Genomic DNA, 24938 nt, shown 5'->3' on the forward strand with positions numbered 1-24938 from the left:
GACAAAGAGAGCAGAGTCAGACCCCTGACCCGAGGCTCGGCACTTCCTCTGAAGCTTCTCCCAGGGCACCTCACCTTCACGTGCTGCATTAATTCCGGCTTCTGCAGAAATAGGAGTGGGCACTCGGGGCACTTGAAGACTCCCGCCTGTGACTTGCTGACATTCTGGTAGAAATGCTGTTGAAAGTGCCTCTTCTTATTGAAGACCATTTCACAGGAGCACTTATAAATTAGCCTGACAAAACAAGCCCCGGAGGGGTGAGGTAACCAGGGCTCTGCTGGCAGGATCAACAGCCCCTCTCCCCTGTCTCTGCTCTCTCTGAGCCAGTGTACATCTCTTCCTGCCTTGGGAGGTCCTCAGGAGACCCCACACAATCTCTCCGTAGCCTTAGCTCCCCAGCCCATCCTTCTGTCACCCTTACAGCATCAGGCCACCCTCTCTGCCCCACAGGACCTGCAGCTGCACTCACTGGGAGGGTCTGTGGGGCTGGGTGGGGTGCTGGGCGGTACTGTGGTCCATTGTACTACTGGCAGTCTTGAAGGCCATGGGGCAGAATGCACACTTGTGGAAAACCTGGCAGTGTCGCTCCTGGATGTGGCTTTTCAGCAAGGCCAAAGTCAGGTGGATGACACCACAGTGGATGCACCTGAACAACAAAGGTGGGAAGTGTTAGACCCGGGGTGATGCTGGCAGAGGGACAGAAGGCAGCCATAGAGTACCGCAGGGCCCTTCTCCCTCACTCCAGCGCACGGGCTACAGTCTGCACATACATCCTAATACTGTAATTGCTGCAGAGGGAATGTACAGGACTCCTGGAGCCCAAGGTCACGTCTGGTGGAGAAGGAAGGACAATCCTAAGTCCCCTTCAAACCAGCCATCCTGCAAACCAAATATCTGCAGCCATCCTGAGAGAAGCTGAGAGGAATGGAGAGGAGCGAGAACGGTTCAGTACTGACTCCAGCGCTGCCACCAGGAAGTTAGAGATGGCTCCTTGCAGACAGGAATGTGATGCCCATTGCCGGGACCACTGTTCAAACAATCAGCCCTTGCCCTTCAATGGAAGAATGGATGAAGAAAGTATGGAATATATACATATTAGAGTACTACTCAGCAGTAAAAAACAATGACTTCCTGAATTTTGCAGGCAAATGGACGGAAATAGAAAACACTATCCTGAGTGAGGTGAGCCAGACCCAAAAAGAAGAACATGGGATGTATTCACTCATACTTGGTTTCTAGCCATGAATAGAGGACGTTGAGCCTATTATGCGTGATCCTAGAGAAGCTAATTAAGAAGGTGAACCCAAAGAAAAACATTTAGGCGATGAAAGGAGACAGAGACAAAGACCCACATTGGAGCACCGGACTGAAATCTCAAGGTCCAAATCAAGAGCAGGAGACAGAGCACGAGCAAGGAACTCAGGACCGCGAGGGGTGCACCCGCACACTGAGACAATGGGGATGTTCTATCAGGAACTCAACAAGGCCAGCTGGCCTGGGTCTGAAAAAGCATGGGATAAAACCGGACTTGCTGAACATAACGGACAATGAGGACTACTGAGAACTCAAGAACAATGGCAATGGGCTTTTGATCCTACTGCACGTACTGGCTTTGTGGGAGCCTAGGCAGTTTGGATGCTCACCTTACTAGACCTGGATGGAGGTGGGTGGTCCTTGGACTTCCCACAGGGCAGGGAACCTGGATTACTCTTAGGGATGATGAGGGAGGGGGACTTGATGGGGGAGGGGGAGGGAAATGGGAGGTGGTGGCGGGGAGAAGGCAGAAATCTTAAATAAATAAATAAATAAATAAATAAATAAATAAATAAATAAATAAATAAATAAATAAATAAATAAATTGGCCCTAGAGAACAGGAAGTCCTCTAGGGCAACACCATGCTGGATTACTGTGAGCAAGGAACAATTCTGTAGCTGCAATATAATGCAGCTGTTACATTTTAAATTAATGAAATAACATTACAAGTTCAGTTCCGGGCCAGCAAGATGGTTAGGCATGCATAGGTTCTTACTGTCAAACTCGATAACCTGAGTTCAATTCTCATAATCCAAATGGCAGGAAACTACCGACTACCATAAGTTGTTCACAGGCCTACACATACATACACATACATACACACACACACACACACACACACACAATGACACACATGTGCACATACCCAAATCAACAGAGGTGCTTCTATCCCATAAGCAAATTTTAAAAGAGAAAGAAGACAATTTTATAATTATATGCTACGAAACATGTAAAGTTTTGAAAGAAATAAGTGTATAATATTTAATGCTGTCCATTATCAGCAATAAGAAAACAATATAAAACTACTTAAATAGTATAATTGTGCTTTCTTATGACATCATTGAATAAATTCCAAATTATTTAAAAAGGATAGATTAAGTTTTAAAATTCTAAGCCATTTGTGGGAAAGAGAGCAGGAGGAATGAGACAGCTGGAGAGATGGTTCTGCGGTTAAAAGCACTGGCTGCTCTTAGGACTGGGTTTGATTCCTAGTACCATATGGGGGCTCACAACCATCTGTAACTCTAGTTCCAGGGGATCTGACACCTTTTTCTGGTCTCTGTGGATACCAAGCATGCATATTGTTCATAAATTTATAAGCAGACAAAATCCCATAATAAGCAAAATTAATTTTAAAAATAGTAAAATTAAATTTAAAAAGAGAATCTAAGGGTTAAAAGATAGGAAAAAGGGCTGTTTGATGCCATCTTCTGAACAAGACACAGCCACTGCCATCAGGAACTCATAGCGCCAGGTATTGGTAGCTGGGTCTGCATAAGAATGGGCTCCTCAGGCCAGCAGTGGTGGTGCACACCTTTAATCCCAGCATTCGGGAGGCAGAGGCAGGCGGATCTCTGTGAGTTTGAGGCTAGCCTGGTGTACAGAGTGAGCTCCGGGACAGCTACGCCTACACAGAGAAACCCTGTCTCAAGACCCAAAAGAAAGAGAAGAGAAAAAAAAAAAAGGAAAATGGACTCCTCTATAGGTAAGGAGGGAGGAGGGGTTGGGAGGAGGAACATATATCACTCACTGCTCAACTATTTGCTATTGAGAAATTCAGGGAGAGGGGAAGTCATTGCCTTCGGTTTGGGTCTTGGTGATCCCATCGGGATCAATGGATAGTTCCAATTCAATGCTCACACAGATGACGCTGGTTAAACTAAATAGCTCATAGAATGAAACTAAGTCATGTGTATCTGGAAAAAAGACTGGTAGGGATGGAGAAGAAAGGCTGACAGAAATGGGAGAAAAGAGGAGATGAATCAAAATACATTGTATACACATGAAATTATCAAAAGGATAAAATTAAAACTTTAATTTCCTAAAACATATAAATGCGTACATATACTTTACAGAAAATGCATACAAATTATATAACAAAGACACATATACTCAATGTTCAAGTTTTTTAGCATTGTCCTTAAAAAAGAAAAACAGAAAGAACAAAATACAAACTAATATTATAAAAGTCTGCAGTAGCATTCAGTAAAATGGAGCAGTTATCTTTTTATTTATTTATTTATTTATTTTTGTAGATTGTTCTTTTCTTTTTTAAATATTTATTTGTTATGTATACAATATTCTTTCTGCGTGTATGCCTGAAGGCCAGAAGAGGGCACCAGACTTCATTACAGATGGTTGTGAGCCACCATGTGGTTGCTGGGAATTGAACTCAGGACCTTTGGAAGAGCAAGCAATGCTCTTAACCGCTGAGCCATCTCTCCAGCCCCCAGCAGTTATCTTTTTAGAAATTAGTAAACAGCATTAGTACTGGGAGAACGGGAAGACATATCTGCAATTCATACATCTAACAAGGAACTCAGTAACAAATGTTAGCAAAGACAAAAAGATAAAAACTTCATACCCTGTGGTAGGAATTTAAAATGGGACCGCAGCTTTGGAAAACAGTCTGCCAGTGCCTCAAAAAGCTAACCGCAGAATTTGAATTTGGTATTCCTAGTTACCCCTATGGGGCTGGAGAATGGCTCAGCAGTTAGGAGCTGAGTTCAGTTCCCAGCAACTACATGGTGGCTCACAACCGTCAGTAATGAGATCTGGTGCCCTCCTGAGAAAGAGTCAACTTCATCAACTTAGACCATGAAACCTAATATGGACAAGTTCAACAAACCTGCCATATATGGGCTGCCAGGGTATAAATTTCATTTCAATTTCAGTTACTCCTATGTGTTCACTCCAAAGAAAAGAAGCAGGTGGTGTGTGGCTCCCTCCAGCCAACCCAGCACACAGAAGGCCAAGGCAGGCAGATTGCCATGAATATGAAACCAGCTTGGGTTACATTATGAGTTTTTGTCCAATTTGCACTACGTACGGAAACCCTGCTTTAGTGGCGCACGCCTTTAATCCCAGCACTCAGGAGGCAGAGGCAGGTGGGTCTCTGGGTTTAAGGCCAGCATGGTCTACAGAGTGAGTTCCAGGTCAGCCAGAGCTGTACAGAGAGACCCTATCTCAAAAACAAAACAAACAAACAAAAAAAATCAAGCAAACACTACAATAAACAAATCAACAAATAATAAAGTGGTTCAAGAGATGGCTCAGGCCAGGCGGTGGTGGCGCATGCCTTTAATCCCAGCACTCGGGAGGCAGAGGCAGGCGGAGCTAGTTCCAGGACAGGAACCAAAAAGCTACGGAGAAACCCTGTCTAGAAAATCCTAAAAAAAAAAAAAAAAAAAAAAAAAGAGAGAGATGCTCAGTGGTAGGTCTCAAGTTCAGTCAGTTCTTAGCACTAGCAGCAGCCCCTGAGGCAGCTCCAACCACCTCTAACTCTAGCCCCAAGGTATGTGACGCTCTCTTCTGGCATCTGTACATATCTGGTGTACACAGACACATATTCATAAAAATAAATCTCTTTTGTAAAAAGATAATAGCTGAGGAACTTACATACCTCCCCCCGCTTGTTTTCCTCCAAGACAGGATTTCTCTGTGTAGTCCCTGCTGTCCTGCAACCTACTCTGTAGACCAGGTTGGCCTGGACCTCACAGAGATTCTCCTGCCTCTGCCTCCCGAGTGCTGGGATTAAAGGTGTGCACCACCACTGCCCTTTATTAGCATGTATCTTCTGCGGTTAACCCTAGTTTCTTGGACATTTTAACATCACTCTTCTCAGAATAATGTTTTACATAGCATTCCTTATAAATAAAAAGGCTTGATAACTTAATTGCTTTTAATACATTCTATGTTTTTATTCTTTTTCTTTTCTTTTTTTTTGGGGGGGAGGGGCAGGTTTCAAGACAGGGTTTCTCTGTGTAACAGCCTTAGCTGTCCTGGAACTCACTTGGCAGACTAAGCTGGCCTGGAACTCACAGAAATCCTCCTGCCTCTGCCATCCAAGTGCTGGGGTCATTAAAGGAGTACGCCACCACTGCCTGGCCTATCTTTTTTTATTCTTAAAGAAAGTAAAATAAAAGTGTGGAGCTGTGCAGCAACCGTGCAATTGGGACTGTCTAGAACGAAAGGTTCAGAGAGAGGCGGAGTAGCATCTCTGTGAGTGAGCACTTGCCTAACACTTGAAGCTCTGGGTTCAAGCCCTAGAATTTAGGAGAAGAGATTAGAATAGAAGTAACTCAGTGCTGGGATGACTGCACACACCTTTAGTTCCAGCACTTGGGAGTCAGAGGCAGACCTACATAGCAAGTTCCAGCCAGGGCCATATAATGAGACTTTGTCTCAAAATAACAACAAAACAAGATGAAAGAAAAAGACACATCCCCCTAAACATTTTGGTGTATGAATTGCTATTAAATTAGATCTGACCTTAGAATTGGCTGCATAAACTTAAGTCAAAGTTTAAAAGGTACTGGGAGCTTTTATTTTGTTTTGCTTTAGAAAAGGGATTTTATTTTTAATTATGGGTATGTGTCTGTGTATGGGTTTATGCATGTGAGTTCAGTGTCTACAGAGGCCAGAAGAGGGAGTCAAAGTTATAGGTGGTTGTGAGTCCTTCAGTATGGGTGTTGGGAACCAAACTCAGATCCTCTGCAAGAGCATTATGTGTTCTTAACTGCTGAGCTGTCTCTTAACTGTAAGCAAGCCCCCCAGTTAAATGCTTCTTCTATAAGTTACCTTGATCATGGTGTTTCATCACAGCAATAGAACAGTAACTAAGACAATCTCCTTTCAGAAACTTTCCTCACCATTCTGAGTTATAATTACCATGCGCTCATGCACACATGATGAGTGTGTTGGGGGGGGGTGGATTTTGAAACAGTCTCAATAAACCTCAGGGTAACCTTGAATCCCCTTTGAAAATCTTTTCAGTTTTTATTTTTGCCAATGTGTATGTGTGTGCATCTATGTATATGCCTCATGTGTGCACGCCCACAGAAGCCAAAGGATGGCACTGAATCCCTGTAGTTGAAGTTACAGGTAGTTGTGATGTGAATACAGGACACAAAACTCAGTTCCTCTGCAAGAGCAGTGAGTGCTCTTAGCCACGGAGCCATCTCTCTAGCCCGCAGCCTTGAACTTCTTTTTTTCTGAGACTGGATTTTCCCTGTGTATCTCTGGCTAGAACTCACACAAACACCTCTGGCTCTGCCATCATTGCCCAGCTTTAAACTCCTTTTTTGGTCAGGTTTATTTTTATTTTATATGTACGGGGGTTTTGTTTGTGTATATGACTATACACCATGTGTATCTAGTATTTTGGAAGCCAAAAGACAGCATCAGACCCCCTGGAAATAGAGTTACAGACAGCTTTAGCTGCCACACGAGTGTGAGAACTGAATGTAGGCTCTCTGGAAGACCTGTCAGAGCTCTTAACTACTATTTCATTCCTCCAGCTCCTGGCCTTTAGTTCCTCTTAACCTTCGCGCCTTTACTTCCCGAGATTTGAATTACAAACTCGTGTCTCCAATGTTCCACCAAACGTTTATACTTTTAAAAACCAAACTAACAAGCTGGGCATGGTAGTGCCACTTGTACCCCAGCATTTGGGAGGCTAAGACAAGAAAGGTGGCTGTGAATTTGAAACTGGCCTGTGTAATATAGAGGTCCAGGCCAACGCGGACAATATACAGAAACCCTGTCTCAAAATAATAATAATAATAATAATAATAATAATAATAATAATAATAATAATAATAAAGGAAAATGCCAGGTGTGGTTGTTGCACATGTACAGTGTGTGTGTATATATATATATATTATATATATATATATGTATGTATGTATGTATGTCTATGGATGTGAGTGTATAATATATGTGCACAACTCAGAAAGCAAAGAAAAGAGAGATACAATTTTAGGTCAACTAGACCTACAGAATAAGACAGGGTAAAAAGGAATAAAGAAAAAAACAAAACCAAGAAGGAGGGAGTTAGACAAATTGACAGAGATCTAAATATACTCTTCCCCTTTAAGGCTATTTATTCTAATATTTGATTTGATTTTTGTGTTTTGAGGGTTTTTTTTTTAAACATTTTTATATATGTAGGTGGCATGTAAAAGCACATTTACCTGTATGTGATGTAGGAGTCCCCTCTGTGTGCTGTGATTATCGTTAATGAATAAAGAACTGCTTTGAGCCTACAGCAGAACAAGGCAGGGCGGAGCAGAGCTAGGTGGGGAGGACTGGACTGAATGCTGGGAGAAAGAAGGGCGGAGTCAGAGAGACATCGTGAAGCCATCAGGATCAGACATGCCAAATCTTTGCTGGTAAGCCATTGGCAGGTGGTGATACACAGATTAATAAAAATGAGTTAAATTAAGATAGAAGTTAGCCAATAAGAAGCCAGAGCTAATGGGCCAAGTAGTGTTTTAATTAATAGTTTCTGTGTGATTATTTCAGTTCTAGGCAGCCAGGACAAATAAGCAGGCCCTCCTCCTACATGTGTGGGCGCACACAGATACATGTAGTGTGTGCAGCGACCTGAGGTTGATAGTGGTATCTTCCTCTATCACTTATATGTGTAGGTGGCAAATGTAAGCACATTTACCTGTGTGGGCACACACATATATACAGTGTACAGCAACCTGTGGTTGACCGTGGTACCCTCCTCTATTACTCTTGACTCTGTTACTGAGGCAGGGTCTTCCACTGAACCCAGAGTGTGCCAATTCCACTACTCTAGTGAGGATGCTTGCGCTGAGGATCCACTGTCTCTGCTTTCTTGGGTGCTGGGACTCCAGCCTGTATTTGTGTGCGTTCATGGGGATCCATGCTTGCATGGCATATACTCTGTCTACTGAGCTATCTCCCTAGCCATGTTCTTGTGTTTTTTAAGAAATGGTCTCCAGTGGTATTGGCTAGCCTTGAATTCGCTAAGTGTCCAAGGATTACCATGAGTGCTTGATCCCCCTGTGTCTACTTCCCAAATTCCAGAATTACAAGAGTGTACCTCTGTACCTGGTTTAATACTTAACTTTTTAAAAGCTCACTTTCTCTCTCTTGTCCTTACTTGCCTCTATAAAACAAAATGTCTATTCACCCACCAGCCAGCATTGCTTTTGTTTATTTCCTTGAAGAGGGTCTCAGGTAGCCCAGGCCAGCCTTGAACTCCTCATCTTCCTGTCTCTAACTCATAAGTACTAGGATTAACAGGCATGTGCTATCATGGCCAGTTATTTTATACGGCGCTAGGGATCAAATCCAGGCCTTCCAAACATGCTAGTTAAGCATTCTACCAACTCAGCTACATCTCATGCCCACTAGCCAACATTCTTGTCCTATTTGGCTGTATGTGTGCGAGATGTGTGTGCGTTTGTGTGTCAGTATGAAGGTGGTCATGTATCACTGTGTGGGCATGGAAAAGCATGAGTGTGGAGGTCGGGGAACAACCTCAGGGTCAGTCCTTGCCTCCTGCCTTGAGATAGGGTCTCTCCGTGGTTCAATGATCTTGCTGCAAGTTTCCAGGCTTTCTCCTACCTGCAGCCATTTCACCATGAAAGCACTGGAACTGTAAATACATGCTACTACACCCAGTTTTACAGAGGGTCTGGGAATCTGAATTTAGGTCCTCACACTTGTGTGGCAACTGCTTTATCCAGTGAACCATCTTCCTATTGTCCTATTGCGCCTCTTTAGAAAACTAACAAAAACAAAACAAAAAAACCTGCATTTATTTACTTTGTGTGTGTGCTCGCGTGTGCACACAGGCACACATGCATGTCTCATGGCATGGGTGTATAGATCAGAGGGCAATCCACAGACATGTTTCTCTCCTACATGTCGGCAAAGTGTATAAACTCAGGTCATTACCACATCAGTGGGTAAAGCTGAGCTCCATCTCATCAGCACCCCACCCCCAACACACACATACACAGTCTGGGTTCTTAAAACAAGTTCCTGTCTGGAAAAAGGACTTGCCATTGGGCAATTCCAGGACAGTAAGCCAAGGAGCACCCACCTGTAGCCCACTTTTCGAGCATAGTGTAGGCAATTCTCCTTTACGTGAGTCTGGAAGTAGGCAGAGCGACAGAGGACACCACACTCCGGGCAGCAGTAGGGGGACTTGTGGGCATGAATCCGCTGGTGTGCACAGAAACTACATTGGTTTGGCAGCAGCATCTGGCATACCTGGCAGGTCTAGGGAAAAAAACACCAAGAAAGCAAATGACACAGGTGGGGTGGAGTGGGGACATGTGCTGTAACCAGCTGACTATAGCCAGGCAGTTCATACCTAGAATCCCAGAACAGCTGTGGTTACATACTGAGTGATACCCTGTTTCAATAAAACCAAAACCAAAGCAATAACAAGAAAAAAGAAAGAAAATAGACCAATATGTGATTTGTGAGAGGTCCAGGACAGAATACAGACTCAGGCCAGGGATATACGTCAGAGGCGGAAAGCTGGCCTTGTATGTTTGAGGTTCTACACTAGAAGCCCGGTACTATAAACACAAACAAAATCAAACAAGCAAGCTAGCAAACAAATAAGGCAAACATGGTGGCACACACCTGTGACCTTAGCACTTGGCAGGAGGGTCGTGAGTTTGAGGCCAGTCTGGATTACTTAGGGAAACCCAGGTGTTCATCTGCTAAAAAGCTAGATATGGTGGTGGTGGGGGGGGCATACCTGTATTCCTAGCACTTGTGAGGAAGATCAGGAATTCAAGGCCAGCTTTGGCTGCAGAGTAAATAGGGGCTAGCCAGAGAGAGATACATGAGACACTGCTTCAAAATAAATAAATAATAAAAATAAAAAGCCCATTGTAAGACTTTTTAATATAATTAGGAAAGCTTAAGTGTAGATCTGTATTGGGTAATATTAAAGAATGTTATTAATTTTACTAGGTATGATGACAATATAGTTAAACAAAAGCTTAAGAACAGGAAGATACACACTCTACCAGGCATAGTGGCACACGCCTTTAATCCTAGCACCTGGGAGAAAGAGGCAGGTGGAACTCTGAATTTAAGGACAGCCTAGTCTATATAGCAAGTTCTAGGACAGCCAGAGCTATGTAGAGAGGCTCTGTCTCAAACAAAACAAAACAAAACAAAAAACCAAGACGGATGAGAAGAAAATAATGATGATGATACAGCCCCTCCATGCTGACATTCTGTACTAATTGAATGGCTTAGAATGTAAGGGAAGGTATGAAAAGTGCCCCACCCATTCCCCAGCCCCTAGTCAATGCAGAGGGAGACAGCTTTGCTTCTTCAGGCGCAGACTTCCAGGAGGAAGACATAAATCCAAGCACGCTGTTCCTCACTTGGTAGGGAGCTGCATCCCACCTCGTCTCAGTACCCTTTGCCCTGGCTATGTGGCCTGATACTGGTACTGTCAATGGAACCCAAGCCCAGCGACCATCAAGGCTAACTCCTGATCTCAAGTCTTCCTCCCTAAAAGCCACATTTAGCAATAGAAGATACTGTGAAGGAGTCAAGCTGCGCTGAGAGAAACCCAGCAGCCTTCCAAGCACAGTCTCTGCAAACATATCTGGACTGTGCTTTTATGTAGCTCACACAGGACAGAGTGACACAGGGAAGAGGTGGTGTGAGATTGGTGCCAGCCCTGATTCTATGCTCTGATTTCTACCTACACAAGACTTTAGAATTTGGGCAAAAATCAATGTGGAAAACATCACAGGCCCAGACACCAGACCTCCATGACTAAAGACCTTCAAGGATCAAACTCAGAGTCCTAGCTCAACTGGGACAAACAAGAGCATGGAAGCCCTAGAGAGGGTGCTGACCACACTCCATGACTCATCACAAGAAAATGGGACAGAAAAGATGAAGATGAGAGGCTACACAGTGACTGTGGTGGTTTGAGCAAGAACGGCCCCAATGGGCTCACACATTTGAATGCTTGATCATCAAGAGGCGGCACTACTTGAAAGGGATTAGGAGGTGTGGCCTTGCTGGAGGAGGTGTCACTGGAGGTGGGCTTTGGGGTCTCCAAACTCAAATCAGTCCCAGTGCTCTCTCTTCCTGCTGCCTGCAGATCTAGATGTAGCCCTCAGCTACCTCTCCTCAACCATGTCTGCTTGCCTCCTGCCATGCTCCACTCACCCCCTTAACCTACTGTGAGGATAATGGACGAAACTCTCAAACTGTAAGCAAGTCCCAATTAAATGCCCCCCCCCCTTTTGGTTTTTTGAGACAGAGTTTTTCTGTATAACAATCCTGGCTGTCCTGGAACTCACTTTGTAGACCAAGCCGCCTGCCTCTGCCTCCAAGTGTTGGGATTAAAGGTGTGCACCACCACCGCCAGGCAGATGCTTTCTTTATGAGAGTTACCATAGTCATTGTATCTCCTTACATCAATAGAGCACTGACTGACTAAGACAGTGACCCTACGGCACTCCCTGGCCACTTCAGACAAGTTCTCTGCAGAAGCTAAACTTCTGCCTCTACCCAGCACATGGCCAACCACACCTAACAATATCCTGCTCCTTACCTGTATAACTCTGACCTGTGTCCCCCATAGCCAGAATACCCTCTCCCCACCTTACAGGCCCAATCTGACACAGCACAAGACTATCCCTATGCCTGCTGTCACTATGAATTAGTCACTCCAATGTCAGCAACAGAACTAGATTTTTAACCTTGTTTAATCTCAATAGTCTGTCACACATAGCACAAGTTTGGGTGCACTCACTGCTGCTTTTGCTATCACCATGAACTCCTAGAATAAGTAGTGACTCCCTCCTGTTAGCATCCCCCAAGCTACAGAGCCTGGCAGTGACCTGGGTTGGACTGAAGTGAAAGGAGCTCTCTGTTCTCCTAGGTCTCTGCAGTTCTGTATCCTGGCTGTTCTTCTGCTAACCTGACACAAGTAAATGTCTCCATCAGATGCCCGTAGGCAAGTCTATAGGGTATTTTCTTAATGACTAACATGGAAGGGCCCACCCCAGGTAGACCAGGCTGGTCTTGAGCTCCAGAGATCTACCTGCCTGCCTCTCCATGTGTGTGTCCCACCACGCCTGACCTTTTATGTTTTATTTTTACATGTATGAGCTTCTGCCTGCATGTACATATATGTATAATGTGCATGTTTGGTGCCTTTGGAGATCAGGAGTGTGTCAAATCCCCTGAAATTGAAGTTATGAGTGTTTGGGAGCCAACATGTAGATGTCAGGTATCAAATCTGGGTCCTCTTCAAGAGCAACAAATGCTCTTAGTCACTGAGCCAGCTCTCTAGTCAGTGATTATAGTCTTTATCATGCAATGGAAAGCAAATTAATATACCTTAAGAGAAGCATAGTAAAGAGGCTTATCATGAAAGTAACCCTAAAGATGGAAAAGATGTCTCAATGGGTAAGAACACTTGCTGCACAAACACAAGGACCTGAGTTAGACAGTACCCAGGTAAAAATGCTGTGTGACTGTGCGTGAGTGTAACCCCAGTTCTAGAGGTAGAAATGGGCAGATCCTGGAAGCTCGCTGTGTATCCAACCTAAGCAAAATAGTGAGCTTCCAATTCAGAAAAACCCTGTCTCAAGGAAATAAGAAGAAACTTTATGTTCTTTGTAATCTGCATGAATGTGCATGCTTGCACATTCACAGACACGCCCGCGCGCACACACACACACAGCCCAATTTGGAGGTATTTCTGTTTTTTAAAGATAAAAGTTATTACATAGCCCTCCTGCCTCCAGCTCCAACATGTTGGGATTATATCTACATACAACCATAACTCAAAGCTGTCTCCCTGACAGAATCTACCAGCAATAAAGGGCACTAGGCACAGCACCAAGTACCTTACAAAATAAATCACGTATCTCACCAGTTACAACTAGCAATCAGAACAAGCAGAAAAGCTCAACTCCTCTTCTAGAGATGAAGGATGGAGACATGCAAAGCCTCTGCATGGGGCTGAGTGCCTGCCCACTTTCCCTTTCACCCTCAGCCTTGCCTCTGGTCCTATCTCCAAAGAGGTTCTGCTCAACAGTTATGACTTAGAGACACAGTTCTTAGAAAACGTACTGAGGGACAAGGCAGCAATTCGCTTATCCCTATCCCTAGGTTCTTTGGCCAAAACCATGCTGCCATCGGCTAGAGGCCAGAAAGAGACAACCCAAGCCAAGCCCTCACAGGCCTGAATTTGGACCAAACAACTGCCAATCTGAGTGGGAGTAGAACATGGGACATGTCCATAAAGACAGAGTCTTGCTATAACCCAGACTGGCCTCAAACTCATGATCCTCCTGCCTTAGCCTTTTAAGTACTGGAATTATAAGCATATAACACCACCCCTAGCTAAACTTGCTAGATCTTCAGGCATTCCACAGGTATGGGTAGGATATCTTTCCAAATAAAAACCAAGCACTATATATTCTGGTGACACACTACCATTAAGTCAGATGTGCTCTAAGATTCTGCTACCGCTCAGACATTAACAGGACTTTCTCTAGTCGCCATTATGGAACCTGCATGGTGACGGTCTACTCACCAGCCCCTCAGTCTCCTCTGTTGTCCTCTGGAAATGCGCAGCCAGGACCATATAGTCTCGCATCTGCTTGTGACACTCAGGACATTTGGTTCCATACCGGATGAGCCTCACTGGGTCTGGGTAAAGTGGCAAGGCTGGAATTGCAGAGTTGGCATTGCCTGAAGTGGGGCTGGGTTTGGGGGAGGAAGAAGCGGCTGGGGTTGCTGGTGCTGTGGAGTTCACAGGAGCTGTCACAAACATCTGGTCCGCAGAGATGGGCTTCACAAGCAGCTGCGAGCACTGCATGACAAGTCCCTTGCTCTTGTGGTCACGGGCATGCCGAAGCAGACTGCACTTGTTGAAGAAGAGCAGCGTCTTAGAGCAAAGTGTGCACAGCACCTCGATGTGGACGCTCCGCCGGCTGTAGTGCTGGCTCAGGCTCTTCTCTAAGGCAAACGCGTCTCCACACTCCAGGCAACAGTACCCACTGGCCGGCACATGGATTCTGCTGTCTGCAGGTGGGCTGAGATTTGGCGCATAGAGGGGCACAGGGTTAGAGCTATGGAGGACCTTGTTGAAGACCTCCACGATTAGAGGGGCGGCCTTCTTCACCTGGTGGACCAGGGGCACTGTCATTTGCGTGACCTGAGGCTGGCTCCGTCTCTGTGCTGAGGACTTGGCGGTCACAGACGCAGCAACACTGTGAGGGACCAGGTTCAAGTTGGCCAGGTGCACAGCTTTGGGCAGCAGACTGGCAGAGGCCAGGGCTGATGCCGGAAGAGCTGTGCTCTGTTGCTTCTTGCTCGCCTGGGAATTCAAGGCAGCACCTTTCGGGGCCCGGGGCCCAGAGCCACGGCAGGGAGATGTCGAGTCACTGGCCTTTGTCACGCTCTCATCCCCTCTTCTGTCACTCTGGGGGCTCCCTGAATTTATGCCCGCCTCAGGAAAGTGCTCTTCCACAGGCAGGGCTGTGCCCTCATCCCCTGGCACCTCACTGGGGGTCTCAGCAATGGTGCTCCCTACAGGTGACTCAACAGGGGACTTACTTGGATCATCAGGGTCTGGCAGGATCCTTGTAACAGTTCGTTTGATTTCCCCTGATGACGTCTTAATTGTTTTGATTCTGACTTTGGGAATTGCTGGTGGGGAGCTGGCAGCCACAGAAGGAGACCCTTTGCTGCTACTATCACTGCAGATGCTCCGAGGGCTGTCTGATGGCTTGATACTCTTTCTAGTGGCCTCCAGAGGGCTCCGGGGACTCTTTGGTGACTTGGGCATTTTGGGGCTGCTTTTAGAACCCTCTTTAGTGGGCCCTGAGAAATCCTTTGTGTGACCAGGCTGATCCTCCTTGGTGACATTGGCCACTCTTTTGGCCTGTAGGGCCACCAAGGCTGCAACACAAGAAGATAGTTTGGAATGGGCTGGCTTCAGACGCTGCCTAGGTGGAACAGAGGAGCAAGCACTAAACTCTGGAGCAAGTTTCTTAGGCTCTCCAATACTGTTGTTAGAATGACTATTGAATTCTAATGCTTCACCAAAGAACCGACTGGAATCCAGATCTTTGTGGGGCTCCCCCACCTTCGGCCCACCCTGCTCCTGCTCCTGCTGGCTCTCCAAAGGCAAGGGTTCTGGTTTGGGTTCTTTCTTACAAAAGTGATCAAACATGTGTAGCTCCGGGACTGGGAACTTACCCAGAGCTTCCAACACTGGGCCCCCCACAGCTCCACACCCAGGAGGAGGTGGGAAATAACTATCAGAGTGCTTGGACTTTATCCCAAACCCACTATCTTTGACAGGATCCTCGGATTCTGGGCTAGAGATCGGGCTAAACTGGTTAAAGGTGGGCAATGGCTCTGACTTGGAAGGCTCCAGCTTGCTCGTGAAACCCCTGGCACTGTCTCCATTTATGAAAGTAGAATCGAACTTCCCACAGTGGTGGGGGTCTGGAGGCAGGTCTGAACCCCGAAATCCATTGTGAAGGAGACTTGGAGCAATGTGGTCTTTCTCTGCTTCAAATGACTCTTGGCGGCTGGTGTTCTTGACAATGACACTCACAGCCGGCACATCTGGGGCTGATCCTGAGTGAGACAAGGACACATTCTCATCCATACACATGCCTGAAGACTTCAGGGGACTCTCATTCTCCTCACTGGGTGTCTGGATGGCCTCCTTGGCATCAAGACTTGTGGGATCCGGGATGTCAAAGGCAGCCAGAAGGTCATCAAAATCTGGGGTTTTCATATCCCCCATGGCTGGATGCTAACAAGAGCTACAGGAGAAACAAAGCACAAAATCAACGACCAGCAGGGCCACGCTGAACTGTCCTGTATCATCTGTACTGAATAGTCATCGCCCAACGCACACATGCAGCTGGCCCGCCCCTGTAGAACCCCACCTTCTACAGTAGGAAGTCACATACCTGAATGTCACCCTAAGAGGTATCTGACCTGCTGAAAGATAGGGGAGGCTAAAAAGAGAAGACTAAAAAGTGATAAGCTTGCTTGGAAGGTCTTAACCTTCAATATTTGGACATTTCTGGCTGGTCCCATGACATAACCAAAAGAGAGGGAAGATGCCCTCTTATCCAACTGGGTCACACCCCTGAGGCCTCCCCATCACCTCTGCCCTCACTACCTCTATCTCACTGGCATGTGTTCACCTCTGGGTGACTCGCATATTTCACACACACAAATATCAGGAGCTAATGTTGCATAGAGTCCTCCCTAACACTGCCCAGAGTCTCTGAGAATCTTTGTAGCATGCATGTATGTTCATATCCATATATATTCTCTTTCTTCTCCTGTCCTCCTTCCTCTCTCCAGGCTTTCTTTTCCTCCTCATTCTTCTGATTTTTGAGACAGGGTTGTTCTGGAACTCAATATGTAGAGCCAGCTTTCTTCTTTTGTTTTCTTTCCTCTGCCTCTCAAATGCTGGAGTCAAAGGTGTGCCCAACTGTTGCTGTTGCTTCTACTTCTAAAATCTCTTTTTAACATTTTTAAAAATGTATATGTGTGTTTTGGTCACGTGTTCATCTGTGTACCATGTGTGAGCCTACTGCCTATGTAGGTAAGCAGGGGACATAGAATCCCATTATAGAAGGTTGTGAGCCACTACAAGGTGCTAGGAATCAGTTGGGATCCTCTGCAAGAACAAATGTTCTTAACTGCTGAGCCATCTCTCCAGCCTTCTTGTTTCTTATTTGTTTGTTTTGGGTTTTTTTTTTTTGGGGGGGGGGCGGTTCGAGACAGGGTTTCTCTGGAACTCACTCTGCAGACCAGGCTGCCCTCGAATTCACAGAGATCTGTCTGCCTCTGCCTCCTGAGTGCTGGAATTAAAGGCGTGCACAGCCACCAACACCCAGCTGGCTCCATCCAGCCTTCTTAATAAAGAAAAACAATGAAATAAAAATAGAAAATATCATGCAAGTAGAGCTATCAATGCCTAGGGGATGGATCCCTCCATCTGGGTGCTAGCATCCACAGAAGTGTGAGAGGGTGTGAATCACGTGGGTGAAGAATACTTATAATTCTAGCACTTCAGAGGTGGAAGCAGGAGGATCATAAATTCAAGGTTATCCTTTCTTATATAAAAGACTCAAGGCCTAGACTAAACACTTAAGAAAGGAATGATTAGCCGGGCAGTTGTGGGTGGTGGTGGCATCTGCCTTCAACCCCAGCACGTGGGAGGCAGAGGCAAGCGGATCTCTGTGAGTTCGAGGCCAGCCTGGTCTACAGAGCAAGTTCCAGGACAGGTTCCAAAGCTAAAGAGAAACCTGTCTTGAAAAACAAAACAAAAAGGGGAGGGGGAGACTAAGTAATTGACTATTGTGTAGTCAACAAAAACATGGTCAATATTCTACACAACAACAAAGAAAACTACTTGCTAACTTTAAAAAAGACTAATACAGAGCCAGGTGGTAGTGGCGCATGCCTTTAATCTCAGCACTAGGGAGGCAAAAGCAGGTGGATCTCTTGTGAGTTTGAGGTCAGCTAGTTCCAGAACAGGCTCCAAAGCTACAGTGAAACCCTGTCTTGAGGGAAAAAAAAAAGACTAATACAAAAGTATTATCATATCATAATTATATTATATTATAACATTATATTATAACATTAAGTATCTATGATTGAAAAGAAAACTAATTGTTTAGGGTATGTGACAGAAAACATCTGTCACACTAAGAAATTGCTCTTACAAGTTTTAAAAGGGAGAAAATAGAAAGGGCAGTTAGAGTCACAAGGGAGGCAGAGGGCATGGTGAGTGTTCCTCTTTCCACCCTTGACAGCAACAGCTTTGTGGGTTTGGTTTCTCACAGCACAAGCATCCACAGCCCAGACCCTCAACAAAGCATAGCTCCCTGCCTAGGACTTCTCACATCCAGTTATGGTGGACAATGACAAAGTAAAATCAGTTATTTACACACAGGTCAGCAGATTGCCCCACTGGAATAAGATGAAGGTTTTAAACAACAGTTGTTTGTCTCCTGACTAGGTGCTGGAGTCCATAAACAACAGGCAGATACAGGTAGGTACATCACACAACACAATGCCAAGAGAACTGATGTGTGGGGCAGCACAGCTGTGAGGAAATGCCTTCCAGGACTCCTGCTCCAGAGGTTCCCCCTCCCTTTCTTCCCGCCTTCCAATGCCTCGGGGGAAGGAAGTGGAAGAGAGGTTGAACAGACGGGAGAGTGTGTGAGAAGAGGAGCAGTGGTTGACAGGGAATGATTTGCTCGAGCTCAGTGTCCTCCACCAGAAAATGACAGGGGTAGCTGGGCGGTGGTGGCGCACGCCTTTAATCCCAGCACTCGGGAGGCAGAGGCAGGCGGATCTCTGTGAGTTCGAGGCCAGCCTGGTCTACAAGAGCTAGTTCCAGGACAGGAACCAAAAGCTACGGAGAAATCCTGTCTCGAAAATCCAAAAAAAAAAAAAAAAAAAAAAAAAAAAAGAAAAGAGTTATTAAATCTGAATATGTCCTGCTCTCCACTCAGAAAAATCTCAGGAGTTTGCTGAGAATGGTCAAAAAGTCAGAGCTAGTGACAGGAGTGGTGTCACCTATAGTCTCACCTCTTGGGAAGACTGAGGCAGGAGGATTGAGAAAAGAAGGCTAGATAGGGGTTACATATCAAGACTTCATCTCAAAAATAAGAAAACAAACACAGGTGCGGTGGTGCACACCTGAAATCCCAGCACTCTACAAGGTGGAGGAGGTTGACCAGGAGTTATGTCTGAGGTCAGCCTAAAAGCTATATTCTTGCTCTAAATTTTTTTTTCTGAGCTCGGGGGTGGTGGCGCCTGTCCTTAATCTTAGCTCTGAGAAGTAGAGGCAGGAGGACTTCTATGAGTTCAAGGCCAGTCTGGTCTGCAAAGGGAATTCCAGAACACAGAACAGCCTGAGCTACATAGAGAAACCCTGTCTTAAAAAAAAAAAAAAAAAAAGCAAGCAAGCAAACAGGATACATAAGCCACAAGGAGCAAGCAGGTAAGCAGCATTTCTTCATGGCCTCTGCATCAGTTCCTGCCCTGGCTTTCCTCAATGATAGACTTAAAAGCTATAAGGTTAAATAAACCCTTTTCCCCCCTAAAAAGTTGCTTTGGTCATTGAGTTTATCGCAGAAATAGAAACCTTAAGATACCTGGTTATTAGTTTATAATGTTTCCTTAGAAAAACAACATTATTTCATTGCAAGTTCAAGGCCTGCTCAGGCAACTTTAAAAAAAAAAAAAGTTCAATCTCCAGTACAATAAAAGACATGGAAGGAAAAAGAGGGGGGAAAAAAGAAAAAGAAAGAGAGAGGAAGGAAGGACATATCAGCACAGAAGAGGTCCTGAGGAAAGAGTGGAGTTATGGAACAGATGGGAGGGACCAGCGAAAGAACTCAAGCATGCACATGCACACACACAAATGACAGGAGAATGAAAGCCAAGTATTATAACCAGTTCATCCTCAGAAATGAACATTTGGGCTGGACAGATGGCTCAGAGGTTAAGAGCATTGCCTGCTCTTCCAAAGGTCCTGAGTTCAATTCCCAGCAACAACATGGTGGCTCACAACCATCTGTAATGGGGTCTAGTGCCCTCTTCTGGCCTGCAGGCATACACACAAACAGAATATTGTATACATACTAAATAAAGAAATGAACATTTGGGGGAAAGGAAAAAGTGTAACTAAAGTAGAAGTCCGCTCATCAAAATAACAGAAAAGAAGGTACTTTGATTCTAAAATGATACATACAGACAAATAAGAGGTGACTTAACAGAAAATACACTGAAGTTATTATATAGGTAAAACACATACAGGAGCTGAGTCCTTAGCAGAGGAAGACATGCCTAGCATGTATAAGGACTTGGGTTTGAGCCCAAGTAACACACAAAAGCCATACATACATTAGATCTAGCTTGGTCTATGTTTACTTAGCATGCTCTGTTGGACAGTCAGGGAAGCACGCATGGATGTAGACTGACACAGGGAGCTGCCTGCATGAGTTGGGACCACTGAACTCTATGACCACAAAATTGAGTTATCTTCAAAATATGTCATGATTTTTTTGAACCAGGCAGGCAGGGAAGGCGGGAGGGGAGGAAGCAAGGAAGAAGGAAGAAAAGAAATGCTTCTTACCACCTGTTGGTGAACTCTTGATTCTGTCCCCCATATAATGGCCAGTTTACATACTGACACAAATTTATGCTCAGTGATTCCTTATAATGGTTAAGAATTAGTCAAGCAGTGGTGGCTTTAATCCCAGTACTCTGAAGAGGCAGATCTTGAGGCCAACCTGGTCTACAGAGAGATTCTAGGATAGCCAAGGATACACAGAGAAACCCGAAGAAGAAGAAGAAGAGGAGGAGGAGGAGGAGGAGGAGGAGGAGGAGGAGGAGGAGGAGACTGTTGAGGTAGGGAAGGACAGAGAAGTTCTGTACCTGGAAGACAAAAGAAAGGCTGAGTAACCAAGCACGCTCAAGAACACGTCACTGCTCCCAAAACCTGGAGGAGCTTCAGCCTGGACTCTGGCAAGGACATTGGTCAGAGAGACATTGCTTCTATGGATGGTATTCAAAGTAAGTAAGCAAAATCACTACTTAGATCAAAGGAAACATGGGGAGGGGTGCATATTTCCAGACCCAGAACCAAGTCCCAGATTAGTAAAGGTGGAGCTGAAATAACAAATTATGAGCCATTAGAACTGTCTTTCTCCCCACTATGCTGCCAGACTCTGATTAAAATGCAAAATTAAACTGGCCTTAAGGACTTCTGAGTCCTTGAACAGGCAAGGCTACAACAGCTGGGCAAATTTATGCACATCTAATAAACCCCTGCATAAGTACTGACTCTGAAGGTGGATAACAGACCCTACATATCACTACTCTCCTGAACATAAACTAGACTTGCTTATAGGTCAAGTGAACCAAAAAAATCACATGTTCTGAGTGAACGAGTGGCTAATGTTTCACTCCATGATACACCTGATGCTCAAACAATTGGAAAAAAAAAAAGCCTAAGAAGTCTCAGCCTTAGATAAGTAGATAAAAAAAAAAAACAGTTGTTCCATGGCAAGCATGGGCATCACACAGGATGTGAGAATGAAAAGGAACTCCAAAATGAGCACGTCTGGTGGCTTCCAAGTGCCTCTGTAGACTGCTGCGGGTCTGCCTGTAAAGCACAATCAACAGAGGCCAGCAGATGGCTGAGCAGGTAAAGCACCAACCACTTTACATTGTGTGAAGATGTGCCACTATGATTGGTTTAATAAAGAGCGGAATGGCCATTCGCTAACCAGGAAGAGGTTAGGTGGATTTTCTCGGGGCAGAGAGGACTTGGAGAGGAAGAAAGGTTGAGTCGCCAGCCAAGATGTGGAAGAAGCAGAATGAGGGTACAGAGTAAAGGTAACTGAGCCACGCAAAAGAATATAGACTTAAAAATGTGAGTTAATTTAAGTTCTAAGAACTAGTTAGGGACAAGCCTAAGCTATAGGCTGAACTTCCATAATTAATAAGAAGTCTATGTTGCTTTTTGTGAGCTGGTGGCCCAAAGAAAAATGGGCCTTTAGCGGAAGGTAAGAAGCAACTCCTACAGGTTGTTCTCTGCCTTCCACACATGTACCATGGTATCTCTGCACATGCACACACAAAGAAAGAAAATGCAATACATGTAAAATAAAAATAGTAGCAATAGTAACAACAGCATGCAAATCACTGAAACAGAGGCTCAGGCTCCAGGTACAGCAATTCCAACTCAATAGGGCTGGGTCGAAGCCTCCTGGTTGTTTCTAGAACACTGTTCTAGTCCAACCTCTTGATTTTACACACGGAAAACTAGGGCTCAGTGAGGGGAGTTTAGGAGTTTATCCGCAGGTTACAAACCTGGTGCTCATGGAGAAAACGCTGAAGGCACACTGAGACGTGGGATTCCTACGGAAGACACCCTAGCACCGTTGTTACAGTTGTTTCAGTAAAATGTTAGCTTTCCTGCTTAACAAGTCTTCGGTAAGAGACTTTATTATTTATTATTAATCGGCACTCTACGGGATGTCTAGCAGACTCCTCACACCTAGTAGACCTACTAGCAACTCTGACTTCCTCTCACATGCATCCATCCTCAGTCAATGGCACTGCCATCCTTCCGGGTGCTAAGCCACTTTTCCCCCTTTTCATAGCTTCCACATAACCCACAAGGAAACACCATGTGCTATTGAAGATACATCCAAATTCAGCCATTTCTCACTACCAGCAACAGCATCACTTCTGGATTCCTACCTGGACTCTGCCCTGGCCTGTAATAGCTAGGGTCAACATTACAGCTAGATGCTGCATTGAAAATGTAAGTCAGGGGCTGGAGAGATGGCTCAAAGGTTAACACTGCCTGCTCCTCTAAAGGTCCTGAGTTCAATTTCCAACAACCACATGGTGGGTAACAACCATCTGTAATGAGATCTGGTGCCTTCTTCTGGCATGTAGGCAGAATACTGTATACACAATAAATAAATAAATCTTTAAAAGAAAAAAAAGCAAAGAAAATGTAAGTCAGGCAATCGCCTTCCTCTTACCCTACTCCAACACCATCTTGTCTCATCGTGAAGAAGCTCCAGTCTTTCCTGCAGCTTTTACAGCCTGCTGGATCTCACTGGTGTATCTTTTCCATAAGATTCTGTCATATCAAGTCTGTCATGGTACCCATAAATCTCCTTACCATTCCTCAAGCATTCTGGCAATGCTCCTGCCTCAGAACATGTACATTTCTTGTTCTCTCTGATCTGCAAGTCCTGCCACTTGGTGCACACCTATAATCCCAGAACCTAGGAGGCTGAGTTGGAGGCTAGCCTTGGCTACACAGAGAGACAAGATGAAAAGAAAATGAAGACAAGAAGAAAGGTTCTTGTTCTAGGTCCCTGTGGGCTCACTTCTTCATGTCCTACAAATCCTTCATCTGTGTGAATACTCTCCATTATCACCCTCTCCCTAACCTCCAGCCCTTTATTCTGGCTTGTGTTTTCACAGCACTCATGACCACTAACCACACATCACCATCCATTCCCTTTTGGTTCACAAGCCCCACTGTGTTTACTGAAGGTGATCCACCACTAGAATCACACAAGATCATTTCTTCAGAGCTGAGATTATTCAAGGATAGCCACAGATTCCCCAGTAAGTTTATTACCAGCCAAGTATTTGGTAAATATGCAACACGTCTGTGTGTAGTTTCTAAGACCTGGAGTTGGGGGCTAGGGACTAAACACAGGTCCCTATGCATACTGAACATACCCTTTACCACTTGCCCACAACCCTGGACCCTGAAACTTTCATAAAGAAAGGTTTTTGAGGTGATAGGCCTTGTGAGTAGGAAAAGGTCTATCTATGGTTCCTGGATCTCTACAGAAACTGATTAAATCTAAATATGTCATCGTGAAAAAACACCTAGTGGCCAAGGTCTCAAGAACAAGGACATCTGTCTGAACATGAGACCAGTGAGAAGCTAGTGAAGATGGGAGGCTAGCTCTTAAAAACTAGGAGCTAGGACCCAGAAGGAAGGCACAGGTTGATCCTGAATCATAAAGGGATACAACTCTATGAACACACTAAATCCAACTAAATTATGTATTGTAAAAGTGCTGTATGGTTTTCCCACAATAAAACTGCTGTGTTGCAAGAAAATGAAAGAGTTTGTATAGATGGTTCATGGCTCATGGTTAAGAGCACTGGCTACTCTTCTAGAGGACCCAAGTTTGACTCCCATTTGGCCTAGGTTAACAACTGTCTGTAATTCTAGTTCCAGGAGATATAACATTTTTTTTCCGGCATCTGAGGACACCAGGCACACACATAGTTTACAGATGTACATGTAGACAAAAATACCCATACACATAAAGTAAAAATAATAAAAATTAAAAAGAAAACAGAATTATACAGATTATAAAGCCAACGTGAGAAGTAGAAACTAGGACTAGGCAACAAAGTCAAAGAGCTGGGTGTGGATAAAACCTGAGACGGTAATCTGCACTTACTTTGCCTTGCCTTACTTGCAAACAGATCTCAGCACTTGAGAGAACAGAAGGCAGACACTTGAGAGAAAAGGAGACGGTAATCTCTGCTCACACATCATCTTAAAGAGTCCCTTCCACCGAACCTTGTATAAGCATCGTGTCTTGGTAGCAAGGATCTCTCAAAAGTAAGCAAGAAACCAATCATCTCAGACTTGCTGGAAACCAAATCTCCATTCCTGAGAGGAGAAAGTGGCTATCCCACAGGACCACTGGCCCATCTTGGGCATCATTGTTTGGTGGTTCTGGAGCTGTCCCTTATTCATCTCCTCTCCCAAAGCAAGCGAGTCACAAAGATTCCCAAGCTGAAGTGCTGCAGGAGCATAAGGACACACTGCTAGTCTTGGGAACCCCTGTCATTGCCACAAGAGTAGACACTAATGAAAGAAGGGGCTTTTCTCAGCCACCCACACATGCACAGAGGTTCCTCAGCTTACAATGGGATTATGCTGCAGAAAACTCATTTATTTTAAATTGAAAATGTAAATAAAAAATGTAAGCCTAGGGGTTGGTAGGACAATCTTGTGGTTGAAGAC

At 44.9% G+C, this 24938-nt stretch overlaps 1 protein-coding gene across 2 annotated transcripts in view; it reads right to left on the reverse strand.

The window, feature by feature from the left end:
* Znf592 (zinc finger protein 592) overlaps positions 1-24938 on the reverse strand; it is a 52138-nt gene that overhangs the window by 7291 nt on the left and 19909 nt on the right. For both annotated transcript variants that reach the window (XM_057756114.1, XM_057756113.1), the window contains exons 3-6: positions 13893-16140; positions 9399-9577; positions 470-646; positions 75-234 (exon numbers count right to left, since the gene is read on the reverse strand). In XM_057756114.1, coding sequence (XP_057612097.1) covers positions 75-234; positions 470-646; positions 9399-9577; positions 13893-16121 — 2745 coding nt within the window. In that variant the 5' untranslated portion in view covers positions 16122-16140. The remainder of the gene's footprint in view (positions 1-74; positions 235-469; positions 647-9398; positions 9578-13892; positions 16141-24938) is intronic.

Source organism: Chionomys nivalis, chromosome 23, assembly GCF_950005125.1.
Source record: "Chionomys nivalis chromosome 23, mChiNiv1.1, whole genome shotgun sequence".
In the NCBI taxonomy this organism is placed as follows: Eukaryota; Metazoa; Chordata; class Mammalia; order Rodentia; family Cricetidae; genus Chionomys; species Chionomys nivalis.